We start from the raw sequence: 16,599 nt of genomic DNA on the forward strand, positions 1-16,599 counted from the left end.
TGCTACTACTGCAAGATGAAATAATGCCCAATAAATCTGATTGCTCAATATGGTCAATAACCATTCAATTTCAACGATTCCCAATCTCTCAGCCATTATAAATTATATTTGCATTGTCATTTAAATTAGTTGAGGATCAATATTTAATCCAAACAACTAGAAAAATCCATGGATGTTCTGTGAAAATGAGGTATTTAAGACGTTTATTCTGACAGAGATGATTGATTTTATTAAGGCGCTCAGTTTACAAGATACGGCTGTCGCAGGAAGGCTGACGCCAAGATGATTCATCGCAGCTTCTGTGATGCAAGTAAAAAACCAAAACCAATCCGTCGAATGTGCAACTTACACGAGTGCTCCCAGCCTATGTAAGTAAGCGGGAAGAATCAGGTCCTCTGTTCTGTTTCTTAACTACATGCTTCCACTGGGCCACATCATCTGAAGACATGGGGGCGAACTTTAATCCCCCAAAAATGGCTAGGCTGGGGTGGAGTGAGATGTTAACATTTTTCAAAGCTCAAAGCAAACCACAATCCATTCATTTCAGGTTAGTGGAGGTGGGACAAGAGGTGAGCAGCCTACCTGCTCCCAGGTGTTTTAGTTAGGCTGGCAGCCTCTGATTTAATCTGCTGTTCAGGCTTAACAGTGTCTGACCAAGTTTCCAGGCCTCGTAATCCCAACAGCTGAAGGGAGGTGAGAACAACTTCGTAGGGAAACGAAGTGCCTTTACAGTACTGCTTGTGGGCTGGGCGGTGCAGGAGTGCTTCCCACGACACCCAAGCTCACCCCTATCGGACATCCCCCTATATAAAGTCCTTCAGAGTTAGAAATTGGACACTCTACTGGGCCAAGGATTGGACTCCCAACATCGTCTTCACTCTGGAGTGGTAAATTGGACTTACCTGCTCCTGCATCCTTCCCTAGAGTCCACCATGTCTGACTGGAGGCCAAGCCTGTCAATCAGACTGACTTCCAAGTGGGGAACCTGTAAAGGTGAAAAGACAGATCCCATGGGGAAACCTGGACTTCTGGGTTTTCCATGTGAAACTCTGCCCCGTGGTCTAGGCCAGGCCAAGATGTCAGGCTCTGCAATCTAATGACACCCAGCTAGTTCTACCTCACCACCACCTCTATCAACCCCTCTACTGCCTCAGAATTTTCAGAGTTCCTGTATGAAATTGAGTCCTGATGGGCTGCAAATTCCTCCAATTAAACGTTGGAAAGATCAAAGCCATTATCTTTGGCCACTGCCACAAACTCCATTCCCTCGCCACCAATTCCATTCAGGGTTTGGAATTAATTTGTGGAAAGATATTTCAGTGAGTGCGTGGTCAATCTGTTAAATGGTCTCCTTAGTATTGATTCTACATGAAAATTAGATTCTTGTCTGAAAATAGCAGCCTTGGATACAGTTTATGAGTAATATGAGACAGGACACATGCTTAGTTTGGCATAATTGGGAGCAAACAGATGACTTTGAATCAATGATTCCCAAAGTTCTCCACCACTGGAATTTTCCCAGAGTTATTTCTAGGCCTGTTCCAGGTCTGTTGTGGACTAATTAATAGATATTGATTGCTGTGATTAGAATTCCATTATCATTGTATCAAACAGGATAAACTTCGGTCCTTTTTCCTTTATTCATTCACGTCCATGACCACTGACTCAAGCTGAAGCAAACTGTTTGCAACCTTGGCATCTTATTTGACCCTAAACTGAGCTTCTGACCCCGGATCCTCTCTATCACTAAGATTGCCTATTTACATCTCCATAATTTTGCCTGTCTCTGCCCCACCTTAGCTCATCACATTCTGAAACTCTTAGACTTTTGTTTCCTCCGGACTTGAATGGATCCTCTTCCAACACCTCTCTAGCTGGGTGGAACTGCACTCTCCTGGTTCCGTTCTTATCTAACTGTAGCCAGAGAATCACCTGAAATGGCTCATAGGGCACAATTTTGCCCTTGGTTGGCGGGCAGGCCCCACCGGCTTGGCCACCGAAACAGGGCCTGCCACCATTTTGAGTGGGCGGGCCAATTAAGGCCCACCCAGTGGCCTGCCCGACGGGAAGCGCTATGCGCTTTCTGTGCGGAAAGAGGGGGAGGGAATCCCCAACTGTCAAAGTGCTCACTGCTCCCTGAGACTAAGTGCTGAGATTACTGGCATTCTAAAACACTTTAAAAATAGAAAAATATAAAAATTAATAACATGTCCCCATCATGTGACAATGTCACACGAGATGAGACATGTTAATAAGAAGCACATAAACTATATTTAAGTTTTTAAAAATGGACATGGAACCTCATCCCGCCAGTGGATGAGGTTTCATGTATTATCAGAAGTCCACTGGGGCTCCTGGCCTGCCTGCCAGCCTTAAGGTTGGATGGGCAGGGCATTTAACTACCTTGATGATCCTATCAATGGCCTCGATTGGCCATTGACAGGTCGGCAGGTGGACAGCTGATTTCTCTGTCCGCCTGCCTTCCTCAATATTTAAATAGACCGGGATGACGTCGGAGGCTCCTCCCGACATCATCCCGCGTCATTTTCTCGTCGGCGAGTGGGCCCCGCCCCCAAATCGCAGACAGGAAAATTCAGGTCATAGATTCATAAACATCTACAGCACAGAAGGAGGCCATTCGGCCCATCGTGTCCGCACCGGTCAACAAAGATCTGACTACACTAATCCCATTTTACAGCGCTTGGCTCACGGCCTTGAGGGCTATGGCAATGCATATCTAAATACTTCTTAAATGTTACGAGAGTTTCTGACTCAACTACCCTTTCAGGCAGCAAGTTCCAGACTCCCACCACCCTCTGGGTGAAAAAATTTCTCCTCAACTCCCCTCTTAGCCTTCTACCTCTTACCTTAAATCTATGCCCCCTGGTTATTGACCGCTCCACTAATGGAAAAAGTGCCTTCCTATCTACCCCATCTATGCCCCTCATAATCTTATACACCTCTATCAGGTCCCCTCTCAACCTTTATTGCTCCAAGGAAAACAACTCCAGCCTATCCAATCTTTCTTCATAGCTCAGATCCTCCAGCCCAGGCAGCATCTTGTTAAATCTCCTCAGCACCCTCTCCGGTGCAATCACATCCTTCCTACAATGTGGCGTCCAGAACTGCACACAGTACCCCATTTGTGGCCTAACCAGCATTTTATACAGTTCCATCATAACCTCCCTGCTCTTGTATTCTACAACTCAGCTAATAAAGGCAAATATCACATATGCCTTCTTAACCACCTTATCCACCTGCCCTTCTACCTTCAGTGATCTATGGACATGCACACCAAGGTCCCTCTGATCTTCAATACTTTCCAGGGTCCTACCATTCATTCATAGTGTCATCCCTTGCCTTGTTAGCCCTCCCCAAGTGCATTACCTCACACTTTTCTCGGTTGAATTCCATTTGCCACTGTTCTGCCCACCTGAGCAGTCCATTGATATCCTCCTGCAGTTTATGGCTATCCTCCTATTTACCACCCCAGCAATTTTCATATCATCCATGAACTTCTTGATCATACCCCGTACATTTAAGTCCAAATCATTTATGTACACCACAAACACCAAGGGCCATAGCACTGAGCCCTGTGGAACCCCACTGGAAACAGTCTTACAGTAACAGAAACATCCCTCTACCATCACCCTCTGGTTCCTGCCTCTCAGCCAGTTTTGGATCCAATGTGCCACTTTGCCTTGGATCCCATGGGCTCTTACTTTCTTGACCAGTCTGCCATGAAGGTCCTTATCAAAAGCCTCGCTAAAGTCCATGTAGACCACATCAAATGCATTACCCTCATCAACACTCCTGGTTACCTCCTCAAAAAATTCTATCAAATTTGTCAAACACAACCTTCCCTTAACAAATCCATGCTGACTATCCCTGATTAATCCGTGCCTCTCCATGTGCAGATATATTCAGTCCCTCAGAATTCTTTCTAGTAACTTCCTCACCACCAAGGTTAGACCGACTAGCCTGTAATTTCCTGGTCTATCCCTTCCTCCCGTTTTTTAATAAGTGGGACAACGTTAGCAGTCCTCTAGTCCTCTGGAACCTCACTTGTGGCCAAAGAGGATTTGAAAATTACTGTGAGGGTCCCTGATATCTCTTCCCTTGCCTCCCTCAACAGTCTGGGATACACCTCATCCGGGCCTGCGGATTTATTCAATTTTAAGGCTGCTAAACCCGCTAGTACCTCCTCTCTCTCTATGTTAATTTCCTCTAATATTTCACAGTCCTCCACCCTGATGTCTATATCCTTTTCCATTGTGAAGACCGACGCAAAGTATTCATTGAGGACTGCACCCACGTCTTCCGGGTGCACACGCAGATTACCTCTATGGTCCCTAATTGGCCCTACTCTTTCTCTAGTTATTCTCTTGCTCTTTATATATTTTTTTAAAAACCCTTTGGGTTTCCCTTAATCTACCTGCCAATGCTTTCTCATGCACTCTCCTAGCTTTACCATTAGCTTTCCTAATTTCCTTTTTAAGTTCCCCTCTGCACTTTTTATACTCCTCCAGGGACTCTGCTGTGTTGGGCCTTCAGTATCTTCCATAAGCTTCTCTTTTTTCCTTAATCTTAACCTTTATGTCCCTTGACATCCAGGGTTCTCTGGACTCGCCCCCCCCCCCCCCCCCCCCCGCCACCTTCCCTCTGTCTTTACGGGAACACGTTTGCCCTGTACTCTTGCTATTTCCTCCCTGAATGCCTCCCACTGCTCTGACACACAGTCTTATCTGCAAGTAGCTGCTTCCAGTCCACTTGGGCCAAATCATATCTCATCTTAGTAAACTTAGCCTTTCACCAGTTTAGAACTTTTATTCCCGGCCCAACATTATCCTTTTCCTTAACTATCCTAAATCTAACTGATTATTGTCACTATCTCCAAAATGCTCCCCTACTGATATGCCTTCCACCTGCCTGGGCTCATTTCCGAGCATTAGGTCCAGAACTGCCCCCTCCCTTGTTGCCTCAAAACTAAAATTCCCATCTTTGTTTTCAAATCTCTCCATGGGTCCTTCTGTCCTGATGTCTGTAAATCTCTTGCCCCGCTCTATTTCTGCAACCTCCTCCAGCCCTATCACCCTCCAGAATATCTGTACTTCTCTAATTCTGGCCTCTTAAGCAAAAATTTCACCAACCTCACTATGACCTGTCTTAGTTTCCTAGGTCAGAGATCATTAGGTATTTGTTGAATACTTTTGCAGGGCTCCCTTCCAGAAAGCAGGATTTCACCAATGGCCACCAGGAGAATTAAGGCACTGCTACAGTGAGACTGCTATACAGTGAGACAAGCAAACAGAAGGCATCATTTTAATAGCTCTACCATTGGTGGCCATACCTTCAGCTGGAAGGCCCTGAGCTCTGGTATTCCCTCCCTGAAACTCTCTGCCTCTCTTCTTTCTTCCCTTTTTTAAGGCACTCCTTAAAACTTACCTCTTTGACCAAGCTTTGGTCATCTGACCTAATGTCACCTCAAAAGACTCGGTGTCACATTTTTGTTCCATAACACTTCTGTGATTTTACTATGTGAAAGGCACTGTATAAGTACAAATTGTTGTTATCACTGTAGAAATGCAAGTTGCTATAGTCATTGTTGATTATTCCAGTGCTCCCTTGACTCATTTCAGTCTCAACTGAAGCCTCACATAAAAAGCCTTACATGAGAAGTAGGGGAAAAAGTAGGCGATTTGGCCCTTCATTCCTGCTACAACATCCAGGAATATCATGGTTGATTCTCTATCTCAATTCCACTTCCTGCACTATTTCCCTATCCCTTAATTGCCTTAACATCCAAGAATCTATTGAACCTTAATTTGAATATACTCAACGACGTGCTCTCCGGGGCAGAGAATTCATTAAGATTCACAACCCTTTGAATGAAGGAATTTCTCCTCGCCTCAGTCTTAAATGGTTGACCCCTTATTCTGAGACTGTAACCCCTAGTTCTAGACTCCCTAGTCAGGGGAACATCCTCCCAGGATCTACATTGTCAAGCTCCTTAAGAATTTTTATATGTTTCAATTTGATCACTTCACATTCTTCTAAATTCTAGGGAATATAGGCCTAGTCTACCCAATCTCTCCTGATAAGAAATCCCCTCATCCCTTCAATGAACTGGATTGGTTTACAAGGTCTTGAGAACTATGTATTGATGCTTTCTTTTTGCTTAGATTCAGTAACAGTTCTGCTGTAGCAGTGCCTCAATTTTCCTGGAGGCTATTGGTGTAATCCTGCTTTCTGGAAGGGAGCCCTGCAATGTTCCCTGACCTAGGAAATTAAGCCAGATCATAGTGGATTTGTTAAAATTTTTGCTTTGACCCTGGAGCAGCAGGATTGGGAACATTTTGCTCCACCAATCATATCAATACCACAACATGGGCTCAGTTACATTGACTAACAGCAAAGAAAGAATCTACATTTATATAGCTTCCGGACAATTCAAAATGCTTCACAGTCAATGAATTACTTTTTGAAATGTTGTCAGTTTTCATGCAGGGAAACACAGTAACCAACTTGTGAATAGAAGGTCTTACAAATAGCAATGAGCAAAAGACTAGGTAATTTGTTTTAGTGATGAAGGTCAGGAACCTCCACTTATTTTCTTCGAATAGTACCATGAGGTCTTTTGCATCCATCAGAGAGGGTAGATGGTGTCTCGGTTTAACATGTGAGACAAAGAACAGCAGCTTCGAAAGTGCAGCCCTTCATCACACCTGCACTGAAGTGTCAGCCTTAGATTATTTGCTTGTTTCTGGAATGGGCCTCATACTCACAAATTCAAAGGACAGAGTGCCACCACTGAAGCAGGGTTGATACCTTAAAATGATCTATGGCTTTCCACCCTGAGCACTTGATGAAAAGGTCTATCAAATATTCTTTTGATGAAGCCAGTGCTCCTTTTATTGTATTCCTGACCCTGCAATTGAAGCAGGCTTTAGAAGAAGATATTGCTCCGCAAATTGTTTATTTCTGCCTATTATGCAGATTATCTGGTCATTATCTCATTGCTGTTTGTGGAAGCTTGCTGTGCGTAAATTGGCTGCCGTGTTTCCTACATTACAACAGGACAGCACTTCAAAAGTACTTCATTAGCTGTGAAGCGCTTGGGGACGGGCTCTGGTCGGGAAAGGTGCTGTGTAAGTGCAAGTCTTTTTTTGCCTTTTCTGTTCAAAAATAAGTGGATTAATTTTGGTTTTTGAGAGTTATTCTGTGAATGCCGGTTACCACTTCCGAATTTGGGAATGCAAGAATTATATTTTAACTGTTACATGTGTTAGATGTGTGCCAGGCAGATCAAATCCACAAGGGAAACTTGATCCCGCTATCACAACGATTTTGCAATATATATTTATTTCGAGATGCATGCCCTGAATTCAGAAGTAATAAGTCCACCAAGACTTTAGAACTTTTTAAAAAACTAAAATTAAAATATTTATTAACAAAAGAAAAGATTCCATGCACATACACAGGTCTACAAATTACTACTATAACAACTCCTAAAATCCATAATTAACTTGACTGCGAGTTACACCCACTTTAATGCAATGGTCCAAAAATAGATTTTAGATTTTAAACAGATCCAGCAAATTAACACAATACCCTGGACAGTGGAATTCAAAATGGCTCTCTCCATCTTCAGTTTCTGTAAACAGCAGGCTTAATGCACAAATACTGGAGGCTTCACACCCTTCTGTTAGATCTTGCAATGCCTTCCTCTGACACATAGCCTCATTCTCCTTTATACATGTTTCTCCCTTTTTAATATGTAAATTTTATTGTTTCCATATGTCTTTGAAAATGTATGTCCCTCATAACATAATAACTTTCATGTTGTCAATATTCTCATTAACCTCTTTGAAATTCAAACCTTGCTTCATCTATCAAAAAATGCAAATTCCTGTCACACCTTACATGCCAAGACCCTGACCATGTTTACTCATTAGCATATTAAAGACATTTCTACACCTTACTTCTTTTGATAACTTCAACTTGCAATCTGCTTGGCTACAAAATGTAATTAAATCACACACAGACAGAACAATGCAACTCCCAATAAACCTACTTTACAATAAACCAGAAAATTATTATGAAAATGATTATACTTTCATGGCACATGCTGTTGGAACTGGGGGGAGAAAAGCATTTAGAGATCACTTGTATTCATGGGGCTGGACATTACAGACCTCCACTGGGCATGTTTACGGCAGAGGGGTGGCACATAAAATGTGACAGCTGGGTGGCCCACCACCTTCCCACCCACCCAAACCTGATCCTCATAGTACAGGGGGTGGTTAAGGCACCCACTAGCCTGCCCGCCCTCAGGCCTATTGAGGCCCTTAAGTGGCCAATTAATGGCCACTTAAGGACCTCAATCCACCTGCACTGGCATAATACACTGGGCTGTGGAAAACGCACAAGAGTGGGAAGGCTGCTTTTTTCATCAAGGTTGTTGAAAAGGTGGGAAGAAGGGGACTTGCAACCTTTAGGTGTACCCTGTGCACATTGGGAGCACCCCCCCTGCCAAGATCGTATCCCCCATTTGTGCCTCCGTGCCTGGCCTCCAAAATTAAAACCCCACCCCCCCCCCCTTGCTTCCTACCCTAATGTGCTGAATCCCTCCTTTGCCAAAAGTCCCGGGACTTACCTGGGGCTGGTTGCCATAATCCATGGGACTGTTTGCAGTTCCAGCAGCACCCACAACAGAGTTCTGGCCAATCAGATTGGCCAGCATCTCTCGAGGGTGGGACTTCCATCCATTGAGGGACAGAAGACCCACTCTGAGCTCACTAAGACCATTCTATTTTCAGAAGATCATAAAAATAGTATTCAGCAGAATTTGAACATTATAATATGTAGAGTACTAGGATCACAACACAGCAAGTAAGTATGATGAATGTTCTGACTTTTTCGTAATTGAGTTTGTACTTGATAGATGGATTACTGGAGAATGGGAACCATGTACCAGAACGTGTGGCAAATCTGGATATCAGATTCGTACCGTCAGGTGCATTCAGCCACTCCATGATGGCACCAACCGCTCAGTGCACAGCAAATACTGCAATGAGGATCGGCCTGAGACCAGAAAACCTTGTAATCGAGAACTCTGCCCTGCACAATGGAGGATAGGACCTTGGTCACAGGTAAATTAAGGGTTATTGCCATTTCTTGGTTCCTGTTAAGATTATGCTAGAATCTGTGTCTGGAGAACTGTTGTGACTCTGTTACTTGGTTTTAATACCACTTGCAAATTACTTTGATTGTGTTTTGGTACTGAAATTGGTAGAGATCTGCTGATAGGAGCAAAACAGTCAATAATTCAATAGGCTGTTGGCAGACACCATTGATCAAAGCAATTCTGTACTTGATTCTTGGAACTGTTTTATTTTAACTTTGCTCTTTTTTAAACTAAGGGATGAATAGGCAGCAATCTGCATTTTCGATCAATAACCCTTTGCTGAGCATACCAGTTGAATTGGAATTTAGGCCAACTGTAGCCCAAAGTCTATAATGCTGCTATAGTTTTGGCTCTGTGTTTTCAGCAGCATGCGTACGTATTTCTTAGAAAACTTGTTAACTAGCAAGAATTCCAGACTAATTTAATTGCTTGTTACAGTTTCGCAAGCAAGTTCCAGTCTGGTACTGAGCTCAATCCCATTCTGCTGCTGCTTATGTCTCATTTGCATAGACACTGCACTTTATGAAAAATGTCTCATCAAGCTCAATACTCTTTATCTATCAATGTATTAGCACATGTATCTGCTCAAATTTTTCCTACCAAGGCAGTAGTCATGTATGTAAACTATTGGATTATGGTTTCTTGTTTTCTTTCTCAAATGCCCAATTTGTTGTTTTGTTAGTGTTCTGTAACCTGTAACAATGGAACACAGGAGAGACAGGTCTTGTGCCGCACAAGGGACAATATGATTGGCCATTGTAAAGAGGAAAAGCCAGACACCATCCGGATATGTAGAATGCCTTCATGCCACAGTAAGTCACTCAGAATAATGTCCTGTTTTCAAGCGTTTGGTAACTATTGTTGACTTTCAAAGGAATATAGAATCATTTTCCACTAATAATGAAGGCAAATTCCACATTCCTGCACTCTCAATCAGGGCCATGCTCACAGGGATCATCAATCAGAGAATAGAGGCGTCGAACCATGACACAACTATGAGAACACTGACTTGTTAGAAGCAAAATATATCTATTCAAGCATGCTTGGGAGTCAGCTGCTCAGGGCACCACCCGTGGTTCCTAGTCAGTCTAACACCCAAAACAGAGAATCCAGCATGTTTATACAGCTCATAACAGGAAATTCATACCATATAAGGTCCGTACGTCAAGAAATCACAGTTATGTCATGGTTAGCACGATCAAAGGGAGAACGCAGTAATACAATTACAGGCAGATGGTACATTTCACAATAAGACAGGAGACAGTTTAACTACAACTATGTAGATAAAGATTACATAAATTACCATATCAGCAGATTTAATCAGGGCACCATTGTTTCGTCTGGCACATAACAGGATGCAGTTGTAACCACAAACTTTTCAAAGATACTCCGCATGATTAGTTTTACACTGCTTGATTAGTTTACACTGCTCAATTAGTTTAAATCATTCCTTACTGCAGTATAATCACTTTTAAACCATTTAACCCATTAGACATTTTAGCTGACTAAAGCTCTATTCCACAGAGGCTACAGTGTTTTTAGCCCTATTTCTGACCCCTGCTTTCTTCCATTTGGGAGCAGGTGATCAGGGAATTTATCCTCTATCTTATACCATCAAAGACAGAAAGTTTAAACATTTGCACAAACCTTTTAAGAATTAGAATCTGACAAGAATAATATGATTAAAAATATTGTTTAACATGTACATATTGCAGAATCGCTTCATGGATACCTCTCTAAATGCAAAGTAAAAAGAAAGTATAAACTGTTTTGATTAAAGTGAAAATAAATAATGATATTGTGAGTAACAACTACTTAAATAGTGAAGTCTAACAAGCACAGAGTTTTATTTCATTAGTTCTATTTAGTACATTGTTTATGATCTATATGTTCCATTCTTTCTAGAAAACTCTTCTCAGCAAACATCACTCACTTCCTCCAAAGGAAAATCTTTAATCCAATGGCTTTCGCGTCCAGATCCAGCACATCCTATTCAGAAAGTTTCGACAAGTAAATCACATTATAACTCTGATCCTGGCTTTAAATGCATGCAGTTTCTCACATGGATTTTACCCTTCCTCGTGTCCTTTTCTCTTCATAGTGCATTTCTCTGATTAGCAACTGCATTATGGTTCTAATACTTCTACTGGGCCCTGGTGCACAGCCTGTCTCTTCTCTAGAGCTTGTGCAGCACTAGTGATGGAGGTCCACAGGAGTGACTTCACACTTCGATGGAGGAATTCCACAGTACATTGCAGGCCTCTGAACGGGAGCTGTCTCCGGCTTGCTTACTGTTTGATTTGCTTGATAACAGGCTCTACAGTCTCAGTTTGACAGAAACTGAGAAATTTATTGTGAATGTGATCACATCACAATAACATCTTCTTGTGCTAATATTTCCTTCTCCCTAAATCTCTTATACTTTGTTAGAATTTCCTAGAGTAGTTTGTACCATGACCTAAATGAATAGTAGCTGCAGTAACTTCCTCTCCTTCTCTCATTTGTTGCTTTCTGAGATAGATTTCTATTGCTTGAAATTGTGCTGATGCATTTCACTGTGTGGGGTGAGGATTAATGGCTCATGCTCTATTTATAGATAGCAGGTGCATGGTTCCATTTTCATTTGTGGCATGTTTGATAATTAAGTTATTTTGCATGAGTGAGTGTTTGCTTGTGTTAATTGGCTAATGTCATCAGTCGCATATGTTTGACTGAGCTAAATTACAATACAGTACCTCATAAAGTTTCTTTTGTTTAGAAAAATGCCTTATTTAAGGATGAATGTAATCGTTTTTGTTACTACTACAGGCAACAGGAAATAAAACAGGACACATCCTATATACTGAGCCTTTCCCCAATACACTGTAATGATAATCACTGCCATGTCTGGCTGTTGATGCAAACAATTATCAATGTTAGGGATATAAAAGAATCTGCAAGATTGAAAATTTAAAAATGCAACATTTTAAGTATTATAGTTTGAAAAATAAATGTTGAAACATAAAATTACTGAAAACATGGACATATAAACAATTCAATTGTTTAGTTTGGGAGGGAAAAGAGAAAAGCACTTTGACCATATCATTGTCATGTGATCACATAACCAGCTTTTGTTGTGAGTATTTCAGTGGAAGTTTTAGGATGTGTGATAAATCTGATAAACAAGGAGAACTGATGAGCCACAACTATTGCACTGAAAGTGTTATATGTGACATAATTGGTGTTTGTACAGATGTGCTCGACTGTTAATTCTGTTACTTTAAAGTCAGAAAGATTTAAATAGATTAACCATGTTCAATGGCTACAGACAGTGCAATATTGTACTCAGTAATGTGCACTACATCTGTAAGCACTTTGGTTTATCAGGGATAATTTATTGATATTTAGTAAACATTTAATATAACTGTGAAGATGTACCATTTCCGTTTCCATCGTTCACTTCTAGATTTTTTTTTGTAAAATTGGTGACAGTGTTTACCAAGTTAACTGTGATCTTGTACATTCAGATGCATTTTCTTACCAATGGAGATCTGGGGACTTGTGTTCCTCCAGTTTGTCATTAGTTTCTGCAAATAAATGAAAACATATGTCAAGAAATAAAACATTGTCTATTTTTCAATTTTTTTGTAACAAAAGAAAAACATCAGGCAGTCACCAGGAAATTCCAGTATTTTTACCCTTATTTCTTCTCTTTTTGACATTCTATGTTGAACGACCTTACACTTGTGCTTTATGCAATTATTCTAACCTTGAATATGAAATTCAATGGGACTTATTAGACATAAGTTCTAGTAGTACCATTTACAGAACCAATTTCTAGGCATTACAAAAAAAGATCCTAATACAAACATTCTGGATTTTAAAGGCATTTTTCTAAGCAAATGGCTTTTATGTTCTGTTTGGCCTCTGAGGAAACCAAATATTTGAGAATAAAGCCTGCAGTTTTCACTTTGTACAAACTAGGACAAATGGGTATAAAATGCCAGAAAAAGGAATCCATCCCAAAGAAACTACCATGCATGACCGACTGAAGCAGTTTAACATTCCATAACCAAAGGATGCAGACAGTTTCAGTTTATCTTGAGAGAAGATTAAGCCTCAAGTGAATTTAGTATTTCAAAACAAATCTATTTTTCAAATTGCAAATTATTAAATAATTTATTTGGTAAAAATGCAAGCAAAACCAACAAATCAGCTCAGATATCTTATTGCAAAACTTTAACATGCATTAAAACAGCTATAATATGTATAACTAGAAAAGCATTTCATTCAATTTCTTGTTTAATGTAACTAATTTATCTGACTATTAAAATACCTAACTCATTAAAAAAAAATCAATGAACCAACTGTATCAGCAAGCAGCTGTTGCACGAGTCGGCTACAAAAAAAACCTGTTAAATGATGACCATTATATCCTTCACAGGTCTAATTTTCTTTTCACCTTAATATCTTCGCAGAAGCAATTTGTCATGGGGACAAGTCAATCTTCTGCCGTATGGAAGTACTTGCCCGGTATTGCTCTATTCCTGGCTACAACAAGCTCTGTTGCAAGTACTGCAATTCACTGTCTCAACAGTTTGCAAACAAGACCAATGACTCTGAATCCCTGAAGTATGTTAAACCAACCACACTACCTGAGACTACAAAGAAGCCAAGGGTTGTTACCTCTCATAAAGTAAATGGAACAAAAGACAGTGCTGAGAAAAATGCAGTTGGTCAGATGCACAAGAGAGAAAATGGTAACAGTAAAAAACCACAACATAAAATTATAACTCCAAGACGGCCAAATATAGTAAGCAACCACAGACTCCAGTTTTTGCTCGACCAGAAGAGAAAAGCAATGCTGAACAATTCCTTGGACAAAAAAGTTTCATCTGTAAAGGACAACCGTTTACCTCATGCAGAGATATGAATATGGATCATCTGTCAACGGGGAACAAAAGAAAAATGTTATAAAGTGCTTCACTCACTATATGACAGAAACAGGACTGGAAATGAACGGCAGAAGTTATTTTAGCAGTGTTAACACAGTTATAATGCAAACACTTCTAACTTTAGTAATCTACCTTATAAAAAGTCAGCATGAATCATTTGCCTCACAGCTTTGCCAGGCTTCTCTCAGGCGCACACAGACATACACACATCTTGATAGTGAGTGGTTTGGTTTTACCAGCCGAGGATTCCCTCTGCTGACTTACTCTTTGTGGCTCAATGCTGCACTATATTGCACTTAACATAGTATTTGCACCTAAATAATTTCTTTATAAATTGCAGTAAATTTCCTGGAAGAATGGTGCTGAACATTCCCATGATACCTATGTACTGTATTAGTGGCACATAAGATTCATTCCTCTTAGGACTTTATTGTACCCAACAGAGACATAGTCTCCTCAGGTTCTAGGCTCCTGACTGTGAGATTATGTAAAAAAAAAAGGTTACTTGTGGTGTTGTATACAGTTAAACATTGCCAGCATGTTATGCAGGTTTAGCTTTTGATGCTGCATTCTTAGAGTTGCTTAAATTTCAGAATATATGGTGCTGAATTTCCTAGACATTCCTCAACCTGAAGAAGTTGTAGATCAAGTAAAATCTACAAAAAATATTTCTTACGTTTACACATGGATAGAACCACAGAATAATTAATTTGCACTATTTTCTACAAAATAACATTATTACAAACCTGTTCTTTTTGGTGCCAAAGACTATTCCTATAATTTGAAGGGACTACAAGAATTCCTGTAGCAACCTATCACATCTAATGTGAAAGATGGCGGCTGGAAGGCAGACCCATTGTGATTGTCCTAATTAATGTGTTTTTATATAATGTCAAAACTTCAAATTTGAAACTGCCCAGAAACATCTTCATTGGCAGATTTACATTTTCTGCCCTCACATTTGGCTTCACAGAGGTAACCACTTAAGACATTTTAACCTTTTGAAAGGAAACTAAACTTCAGTGCTTAATGTTTTAGTCTCATTGCGTATTTCATAAATTACAGTGAATGCTTCTCATGGCTGTGCTCAAGAGAAGCTTTCAGATCTGTTTAGGTCACTTCCTTAGGTCACCCAGTTAGTCATACCTTCCATAATGTAATGGTCTTACAAAATCTGTCCTGGTCAGCCTAATGATGTTTCCACTTCTTGTAAATTCAGGACAAAAGGTTTCATAAGAAAATAGTAATTATTGTATAAGGAAGTAGCAAATCATGTAATCACAGACTCCTCATTCCTGTATTAAACACAATTATTTGAATAACAATGTTGCTATGTGTAGGTCTACAGGAATTGTGATCATTTGGTACTACATTTAGCTATCATTCTTCAAAGATAATTGTTATAGCAGAAATAAAAATAGTGAACGCATGTCAGTCAACATCTGAAAAGAGAAAGCTAAGCCAATGACCCAAATTTCCCAGGAGCCTTGCCTGCTGCCATTGGGAAATCATAGGCACCTGGTCAGGGATTTTCATGATAAGGTCATGGTGGCCAGGGATCTCAGAACATTTGGACCAGTGATTCAGATATGTCAGGACATGAGTCCTGCTTAAAACATGAACCTAATTTTGTCTTTCATATACTGATTGATTTGTGCATTTACATCGATGATAGACATGTGCCAGATGTAGTCTGGAGTGCTTTACTGTAGTCTTAAAACAGCATGAATTTCAGATCACCCCAGCAAAACAGAAATTCTCGCAATTCAATGCCCAACTACAGATACCATCTAACACTGAAACACCTCATCATTCACTCGCTAAAATCATTGGTCTAATAAAGTGATGTTTTCAGTTTCACAAAAACTCATTCTGACTTGTTTACAGATTACATATTTTGTAATATTTTTCTTAACCCTAGAATAGGTGAACGGGTGTGACAAAATGTGTGCTTCACTTTATTCAAAAACAGTTATTTTGTTACACATTGAATGCTAACACTACTTTAAAATGTAAAAGTGGTTTATGAATTGTGATACAATACTTTAATCTTGCTTCATGGCATATGTTATTTTCCTTCATTAAGTAATAGTTCTACTGGCCTTATTCCTGTATGTATGAATAACATCACCTGCACCAATTACACTTGCAATTACTACAGCAGCTCCATTGAAGAGTCTCTTTTGTACATTATTTGTATATAAGAGTTAGAACCTTTATTTTTAATATTTATTAAACTTGGAACATTTGTGGCATTTTGCTCCTTTTGTCTCAGAGCTGTAACTGATTTATGAATGTTCCTGCTCAAATGTTACAGTGCTGGCAATGTTACTGCCATTTATTTGGTATTTCATTATAGACAGCTCCTTGTTTATCAGAGTTTGCTGGGATTGAAGAACATGCAGCAAATGGTGTGCGACCTATGAAAATTGTGTAAGTCAATGCCAGAAATATTTCCTTCCAAATAAATGTAGCTGG

General features: G+C 40.2%; 1 protein-coding gene across 1 annotated transcript in view; it reads left to right on the forward strand.

Annotated features, from left to right (window-relative positions):
* Positions 1 to 16,380, forward strand: part of LOC144685865 (A disintegrin and metalloproteinase with thrombospondin motifs 2-like) — a 264,496-nt gene extending 248,116 nt beyond the window's left edge. Inside the window, exons 18-22 of the mRNA XM_078550836.1 lie at positions 236 to 368; positions 8,945 to 9,152; positions 9,870 to 9,999; positions 11,093 to 11,197; positions 13,645 to 16,380. Of these exons, the coding sequence (XP_078406962.1) occupies positions 236 to 368; positions 8,945 to 9,152; positions 9,870 to 9,999; positions 11,093 to 11,197; positions 13,645 to 14,099 (1,031 nt within the window). The 3' untranslated portion in view covers positions 14,100 to 16,380. The remainder of the gene's footprint in view (positions 1 to 235; positions 369 to 8,944; positions 9,153 to 9,869; positions 10,000 to 11,092; positions 11,198 to 13,644) is intronic.
* The last annotated feature ends 219 nt before the right edge of the window (positions 16,381 to 16,599 follow it).

This window comes from Cetorhinus maximus, chromosome 10 (genome assembly GCF_964194155.1).
Source record: "Cetorhinus maximus chromosome 10, sCetMax3.hap1.1, whole genome shotgun sequence".
In the NCBI taxonomy this organism is placed as follows: domain Eukaryota; kingdom Metazoa; phylum Chordata; class Chondrichthyes; order Lamniformes; family Cetorhinidae; genus Cetorhinus; species Cetorhinus maximus.